This window comes from Sinocyclocheilus rhinocerous, unplaced genomic scaffold (assembly GCF_001515625.1).
Source record: "Sinocyclocheilus rhinocerous isolate Xijiao unplaced genomic scaffold, SAMN03320098_v1.1 scaffold3355, whole genome shotgun sequence".
Lineage (NCBI taxonomy): Eukaryota > Metazoa > Chordata > Actinopteri > Cypriniformes > Cyprinidae > Sinocyclocheilus > Sinocyclocheilus rhinocerous.
Genome location: NW_015665856.1, coordinates 264,711 through 273,509, shown reverse-complemented (window position 1 = coordinate 273,509; position 8,799 = coordinate 264,711). Strand labels below are relative to the sequence as shown.

The 8,799-nt window shown below is 35.3% G+C and overlaps 1 protein-coding gene across 1 annotated transcript in view; it reads right to left on the bottom strand.

Annotated features, from left to right (window-relative positions):
• LOC107731603 (leukocyte tyrosine kinase receptor-like) overlaps positions 1-8,799 on the bottom strand; it is a 78,878-nt gene that overhangs the window by 7,249 nt on the left and 62,830 nt on the right. Inside the window, exons 15-21 of the mRNA XM_016542721.1 lie at positions 6,859-6,972; positions 5,342-5,528; positions 5,035-5,125; positions 4,904-4,941; positions 4,678-4,807; positions 3,561-3,658; positions 1,108-1,200 (exon numbers count right to left, since the gene is read on the bottom strand). Of these exons, the coding sequence (XP_016398207.1) occupies positions 1,108-1,200; positions 3,561-3,658; positions 4,678-4,807; positions 4,904-4,941; positions 5,035-5,125; positions 5,342-5,528; positions 6,859-6,972 (751 nt within the window). The remainder of the gene's footprint in view (positions 1-1,107; positions 1,201-3,560; positions 3,659-4,677; positions 4,808-4,903; positions 4,942-5,034; positions 5,126-5,341; positions 5,529-6,858; positions 6,973-8,799) is intronic.

Below are 8,799 nucleotides of genomic sequence, written 5' to 3'. Positions count from 1 at the left end.
GATTACAAATAATTTACATATATATATATATATATATATTGTGCAGGCTCCTGTCTGGCTTGTTTAAGAGGGAAAATTATCCTCTTATCCCATTTTATCCTTATTCTGGGCTTTGATCAGAAGAGGGCTTTCAGTGTTCCTCTCAGTATTTAAAACAACAGAATGTTTACAACACAATAACAATTCACATTTTGCATAATCCAGCAAGTGCTGTCTAGTTATCATCACAGAAATAAATCCAGTTTCCATTTCATGAATTCAAAAGTTTGGGATCAGTAAAATAAGATTTTTGATGTTTATTTACTGTTTTTTTTTTTTAAAGAAATCTCTTCTCTGATTCTCATCAAGGATGTATTTATTTGATCAAACAGTGATTTATTATGCTGATTTATTATCAATGCTGGAAGCAGTTGTGCTGCTTCTTTGATGAATAATAAGTTAAAAAGAACAGCACGTTTTCAAAAAAAGAAAACTTTTCTCTAACTTTATCAAATAAATGCAGCCTTGATGAGCATAAGAGAGAGAGAGGAAAAACAAAAACATTACAATCTTTCTGATCCTAAACTTCTGAATGACAGTGTATGTACTGGATATACATACTATAAGAGTGGTTTGGTCGTATGTTATATCTAACATAGCCATGGTTTATTCCTGGAGGTAAATCTCAGTATAAATAACAAAGAAATTGAAATATACCCTTCGAATTAGTTGAGCACTTACTAAATAAGTTTGCTTGGCTCTTGCCTTAAAATGAGAATTATGTTAATAATAAAAGCTTGCAAATGGGTTTTCAGAATGAGATATGCTTTCATCTTTTCTCAGCTGAAATATTGTGGAAGAAAAACACAGCCACTAAACAGTCTTTCATATTGTATAGCCTGAATATTGAATATAAACATTGATGCAAAATAGAACTGTCATGTTTTTTTTTTTTTTTTTTAATAATAAGAGTCTGCCATCTTTAATTCCTGTTGACTGGTGCTTGCATGTTTAATATATATTTATTTTATTTTATGTATTTATTTGTTTATAATTTTTGTGTTACAGCCAGGAGAACTTTAAGGTGAAATATAAGATCATGATGCCAACCAGAAGTATGTAGCATACCTGTAGATGTCTCTGGCCATGCCAAAATCACCAATCTTGGCCACCCTCCCCGGACCTTTGCAGGTCAGAAGACAATTCCTGGCCGCAATATCCCTGTTAAGAATAAAAAGTGAGCAGACAGACACATTTATCGCAGATATTTGTCTGATTTTAAATTAAACAATCACACAAAAATATATATATATCCGGTATCACCATATAGTCACAGTTCTTTTTGTCTTGTGTTGTCTCTTGTTTCTCCTGTAATATTTATTGTTTCTCCCATGGATTTTCATCATTGTTTTTGTGAAATATATTAAAGAAAGCTGCATTTAGATCACTCTCTTCTCATCCTTGTTACCCACCAGGACACATATTTCATTCTGAGATATATTTTCAGTAACTTAAGCTTTGCCAGCTTAAAATTTTTAGCACTGTTCAGTAGCAATGTTGTGATGTGAAATTGTTTCCAGCCCTGTTACTGTAAATAACCTTCTTGCAAATGCAGGTATATTAAATTGGCTAACTAACCAGCTAAACCTCTACTTTAATAATTCTAATCATAAATGTCCATTATGCCTATTGTCTAATTACTGGTGTCCACTTTAGGAGTTATTCGCACCATTGTGAGATGCTGTCCACACATATTTAGAGCATGCAAAATGAATGTTACCCCATCCACACTTTTAGTGATGCACCAAAGATAGAATTCTCCAATTATAAACAATGAACCTGTCAACTCTGCAGGTGTTTGAAACCACAGTCAAGCACAAACTTTGTCTGTATCATAGATTGCTGTACATTCTAGTTCCAGTGACCTATAGATAGACTCTTGTCAAACTCTAAACTAAGTCAACATCACACACTAATTAACAGTACTTTGTTTTGTCATCTTTCTTTGTCTCTGTTGCATGTTGATATTATAGGAATCTTGAAGGTTCTTCTCATTACACCCAATCTAATTGCTTATAAAAAATAACATTACTAGAAGACAAAGGGTCATAAACTTTCCCTCCGTAAGTACAATTCCTTATTGGCTCACTTCCTGAGAGTTTGACACCCTCACACTTTAAAAGATCACTGTAAGGTCTAAATGGATTCTGAAGTTTGGTGAAGATGATGCTGAGCTAGAAGTCTTCAAAGGACCCCTAAGTTTTATCAAATAAATGCAGCCTTTGCATTCATCAAAAACATTCTGCATCGAAACCTGTTCTCTCTCAACAACAAAACTCTCTTTTAAACAGGCGAGATGTGCAAGTATCAAACTTTGTCTCATTAATTGAGACACTAAGTATCATTTACCCCATTTTTATAAAGGTTTGTTTGAATTAAGAAACTTATGTTTTCTTCAGGCTGTAGATCTGCCTAATATCAAATACTGCTATAACTTAATTATTTACTATGCTTCAGCTTTAGTCCTCTTCCTACATAAAACATGGAAACCTGTGTGTGTGTGTGTGTGTGTGTGTGTGTGTCCAAATGTCCCCACAAGGATAGCGATACCAGTAAATATTGACCTTGTAGGGACATTTTTTGGTTCCCATGAGGAAAACCGCTTACAAATCATGCAAAATGAAGGTTTTTGAAAATCTAAAAATGCATAATGTTTTGTGTGAGGGGTAGGTTTAGGGGTAGGGTTAGGCTAAGGGAATAGAAAATACAGTTTGTACAGTATAAAACCCATTATGGCTATGGAATGTCCCATAAAACATGGAAACCAATGTGTGTGTGTGTGTGTGTGTGTGTTAGAACAGTTTAAGTGTTTAGTGTAGTTAATCAAGTCTTAACATCCTAATCATCAAACCAGTTACTCAATCCAAATAGTTCATGAATTGATCATGATTAATACATTTTTTCTTTTTTGGTCTAATTTTGCTACAGTGTTATGGCCAGAAAGGCTACAAAGTTGTGTATAGTTACGAGGACAGTAAGAAGTCTTGATCTGCAAGACTATTCTTGTTTCCTTTTGAAGGTCATGTCATGAAACTCATGTTTCCAATTACTTGTACTATTTGAAGGCATTTGGTGTTTGGTTGACAGCAATGGATTACGCCTTTTATGCTAAAAAAAAAAAAAATCCCCAGAAAGAGCAAAGCGATCAATCCCTCTGGGTTTTGACCAAAAAGTTGAAACTGAACACGAAGGCCCAGATACATTTTAACTCGGCTGTGTGAGGAACTTCAGTAGGAAACCGCAGATGGGTAAGTGTCTCAGCGTCCCTGTTCTATACTTGGATTGATGACCGGACTGCTCATGTAGCATAAATGAGCTCTAAGTGGACTCATTTTTCATGCCATTCTGGATGAGAGTGTCAAAAGGAAATAGAACTGAACTCCCATTGCAGGCATGAGAGGGAAGCAGAACTCCTGAACAGAGTCAAGAGCGCTGAATTTGTGCTGACTTCAGGAAAAAGCAGATCATCCATCTGTTGTTAAATCGATCTGTAATGTGTCAAGGTGTGTTGGTTATTATACCTGTGGATGAACTGGTTCTCTTCTAAGTACTGGCAGCCGCGGGCGATGTCTCTGGCAATGTTGAGAAGATCTACCATGGTTAGACTTGAAGGATGCTCCTGGGAAACATTACAGAAAGTCAGAATGCTGGGTATTCCCTTGTGAAAAATAAGTACACTTTAGCAAATTTTGAAAAGAATACTTATTAATATATTTCAATAATATACTTAGAAGAATATACGTAAGTGCAAACAGAATGTGATGTCTTTAGTGACATAATTGCACGTTTAAATACACATTTATTATAATTTTAATATTTATTAAATGCAGTTAGTTGAACTTAAGTCCTACTTTAGTGTGCTTTTTTGATCCACTTAGACCTGTGAGGTGGATGGATTATCTCGGCAAAGGAGAAGTGCTCACTAACACAGATTTAGACAATATTTGAGAGAATTAGGCCTTTTGTGTACATAGAAAAAGTCTTAGATCTTTGAGTTCAGCTCATGAAAAATGGGGGCAAAAACAAAAGTGTTGCGTTTATAATTTTGTTCAGTGTATTTGTAATTTAATTATTAATTATATAGTCTTTGAAATACCAATAATGCCACTGCTATTAAAACTTATGTATTTTTTTTTTTTAATTGCAATACATTTATAATGGTTTAGGGTTTAGTTGCAAATTAGTACATTAAAACTTTAAATATAATACCAAACGACACTAACACACTACAGTTAAAATTACAATCAAGTACTTTAAATGTGCTTTAGTATGTTAGTCAACACATCAGATTAAGTTTACTTCTTTATATCCTGAGAAAGTAATATTAAAACATGATGATTTAAAGTGCACTTCAATGTAAAACTTTTAATTTGACATTACAGTATAAAGTAAACTTTACTTGTGGCCATTTATTTTATAATAGGAAATTATCTGCAAGCATAGTAATTTTTAATATACACAGAAACAAATACACCACCACCACCACCACCAACCAAATAAATAATCTAAAAGCAAAGTCACAAACTACTAATCAAATAAACTAATGAAAAACATAACTTAATGAGGTTTATGCAATACAAGACACTGTGCACATTCTGTGACGTGTGTGTATGTGTGTGTGTGTGTGTGTGTTCTTACTAGTCTTGGTCTAGTTTCCCTCAGGAAGCTCTTGAGATCCCCTCCGGCCATCAGTTCCAGCAGAATGAAGCGAGGCAGCGCTTGCAGACTCACCCCGATACACCGCACAATGTTTTGGTGACTAAACTTGCTGTCAGAGGAATAGAAAGAGAAATGTGGTATTTTTGCTATATGTCCTCATAAATTAGCCCTTTGGAATGATGTATCTTGTGCTTTTCATTGTTACCTGATTATGAGAGCTTCCATGAGAAAGTCTAGTTCATCCTGCTCTTTCAGAATACTACAGATCAAAATATTAAACCCCAGTATGCAAGATCAAGCAGCATAACAGACTTTTTATATATTTGCAGATCTTACCTTTACAGCCACCTGCATCGGACTGGGCTCCCCTGGAATCCCAACGGCTAGTCCTTCATAGACTTCTCCAAATGCGCCATGACCCAAACCTCTACAAACAAAACATACATTAAGAGTATTGTTACTTATGTTGTCAATAATATCATTCCATATATTTCACATAGTACATTTAGGAAGTTTCAGACTTCACTTATTAGAAGATTAATTTTTATCAACTGTATGAAGACACTTCACAGTCAAACAACATGCCAGCACATAACACTTCTTCAACCCAGCTGGACTGTAAGGAATTATTGATGCTCCCAACCTGGCGAGGGAGATGTTACGCCGTGGCACCTCCTTCAGATCGTTGATGGAGGCGGTATTCCCACCAAAGCAGTAGTTGGGATTGTAGTCGGTCATGATGGTAGAGGCTCTCAGTTTGCTCAGCTTACAGTCGGGACTCTGTAGCTCAAGTTGGATAGACTGGAGCTCGGTGCGTTTACGTCTGTACACTGGAACGACAATCAGCACAGCATTATATTTTTTTCCAGTTTGCTACATAAATGTTAGCATAATGGGATTGTTGCCATTGTCAATGTTACATTCAGATTCAATTTGGAAATGAACTATCAAACTGCTGCACAATAACCAGTGTTATAATGTTTGTTTGAGGCCCTTCGGGACAAATTAAATTGGACTCAAATTTAATTTCTCTTGTTATCAGGGTTATTATTAAATCAGATTTAATAATTAAAATCAATTTTCTCTGTAATTTGAATAATTTTAGTTAACTATAACAACCTTAGTGGTGACATTTCATTGCAAATTTGTGGATAACTACATGATAAAACCACTTAAAAACAATTTTCACAAACAGGCAACACCCAGGTAAACTTGGTGGGCTTGACCGATGCAGTAAACACATTAGTGCAGCGTGTGGAAGTGATTTATTCATAAAGTGGTAATCGACAAGGCTTGTCAGAGCTCAGTTAACAGCCCATTTATCACACATCTACTCTATTTATCACTCAGAGACTGTTACTACAGTGTAGATGGACAGATTATGTGTTTGGTGCCATGAGTATGTGTGTGTGTGTGTGTGTGTGTGTCAAACATGAGACATGAATCCTCATTTTGAATTTTGAAAGCTTGTGTGGCATGTGTGCAGTTGAATGAATATATTGTTTCTTTAAAAGTGCATTCAATAGGTTTTCCTAAAAAAAAAAAAAAAAATAATAATAATACAGACCAGACAGCCCCCAAAATTATTTTTGAATAAATAAATAAATACATACATATATAAATAAATACATACATACATACATACATAATTCTTATTGGACACTTTTGGTCATGAAATAAAGTAAATTTCACATTTCCTACAGTGGCACCAAAAAAAAAAAAAAAAAAAAATAATAATACAGACCAGACAGCCCCCAAAATTATTTTTGAATAAATAAATAAATACATACATATATAAATAAATACATACATACATACATACATAATTCTTATTGGACACTTTTGGTCATGAAATAAAGTAAATTTCACATTTCCTACAGTGGCATTGATATCGCTTTGGCATGAAGCTACATCCACACCCATAGGTATACTGTCCAAGACCACAGTCATATTGGCCAGTGAAACATAAAATATGCAACATATTATTATATCATTGTCTGTGATTTTTCTGCAAGTGCAGGTTTATTCGCTTTGTTTCTAATACCCAAAAAATTAACAAAAAGCTTCCCCAAATGGCTTGGCTCCAGTATTATGTTTTAGTTAACCTCTGAGACTCCATGAAACTATGCTCATAAAAAGAATTTGACATAGTCTACTTACTGATCATAACACCAGAAACGGCCAACAGCAAGGCAGCGATGAGTGCGGAGGTCCCCACAGACAGACCCAGTGCCAGATGAGACAAAGACGGCTGGGCGGGCAACATAGACACCGCTACACAAACACACAGCAACAAATATACACTTCACATGAGTCAGGCAGAACTCAGTAGAGCTTTTCACATTTAAAATTGTTAACTCAGGACCATAAAAAAAAAAAAAAATAAATAATAATAATAATAAAATAAAAATAAAAATCTTACCTAAAAATCTAATTCTCCTAAATAGCAGTAAAAGTTTTTGGCTCAGACTAATGTTACATACCTAAAAATCTAATTCTCCTAAATAGCAGTAAAAGTTTTTGGCTCAGACTTTTCTCTTAAAACCTATTCACAAAGCTGCTGAGACGACAAACTTTTACTAAGGAATAGAGAGAAGTCTTAAGCAAAGAGTAAGGGTGGGGTCGACCTCGTTGGTATGGATGAATATTTATAATTAATTATAACTAGTTATGATTAATTATTCATATTTCCCCATGAATGAGCTGATTCACTACACTATGCACACAGTGATTGGCTGATAGGGGAGTAGTCTCTGTCAGAGTTTTTTTTTTTATCATAGAAATATTGTAGAACGCGATATTATGTTGCCATATTCAAATAAAGGTTTAAAAATAAAAATGTTAATTGCCACATTCAAATAAAGTTTTAAAATGCAGGCTAAGTGTCACTAATTAAACAAGTATATGTTCAGCTAATTGTCAACCTCTTACATGTATGCTTCTCGTAAACAGTTAGCAGATATGCATATAAACAGCCTTTTAATTAACAGAGCAGAATAATCATGGCTGATAGTAAGACATTCAAACGTAAAAGAAAACCAAACTGGACACAAGAACAGTTGTTACTTCTTGCCCAACTGATTTTTTTAAATTTTTTTTTAAACATTTTGAAAATTGATAAATTTGGAGTTGGGATAACCTTTTTAAAATCTCATTATTGTCAAATGTTTCTAAAATGTTTACGTTCCAAGGCAAATTGCCGGCAACAGCCTTTTTCAGATAGTTTGTGGTTTGGTCTTAGTGACTTAGGAGTCTTCTTCACTACTCCAAATGTTTCACAGATCTAGGAGCTAGTTTTAGCACTAAAACACTTATACTCTTAGAGCAAAAATTTAGGAATACGATTTATTTTGTGAATACGAGCCCTGGATTTTAACCAAGGTGCCCTTTGAAGATGAACAAAAACTTTGCCCTTAGATTCTGCTTTAATCCTATAGAGAAAACGTCTCCAGGTTAAGTATGTAACCATGGTTCCCCGAAGGGAACGAGACGCTGCGTCGAAACGCTACGGGAACGCCTCTAACGTGACCACGCTCTGAATCACATGTGTAATCAGTCCAATGGATGGGCGAGACGTCACGGGCGGGGTGACGTAGTTACCAGGAAGCATAAAAGCACGTGTGGTGAAACCAGTGTCAGCTTCTTTTAAACTGAGGCGGAGGAGAACTGGATTCTATAGCCTCACTCTACCGGACTACTACTCGGAAGGACTCACCGAGACACGTTTAGTCTACTAAGGGAATCAGTCTCTCGAGACTGACCTCTGGTGTAATCAGAGCGGCTAGCTCGGTGCCCTGAAGCGGCGAACTGGCAGGGGACAGCCCTACTAGCTGCTCTAGAGACCTGCAGCCAAACAACCAGACGAGTAAACACAGTCTGGTGTGATAAAATTCATTTCAAAAATCGAAAATTATATATCTAACTTCTCATAGTCAGATAAATACTTAATTTAATTCCTCAGAATTAAATGCAGCCAAACAACCAAATGAGTAAACACGGTCTGGTGTGGTAAGATTCACATCAAATAACTGAAAATTATGTAATACACGTGTTGTCTCGGCAGCGCGCGAGCCACTTGGTCACATAAACAATATCAATCTT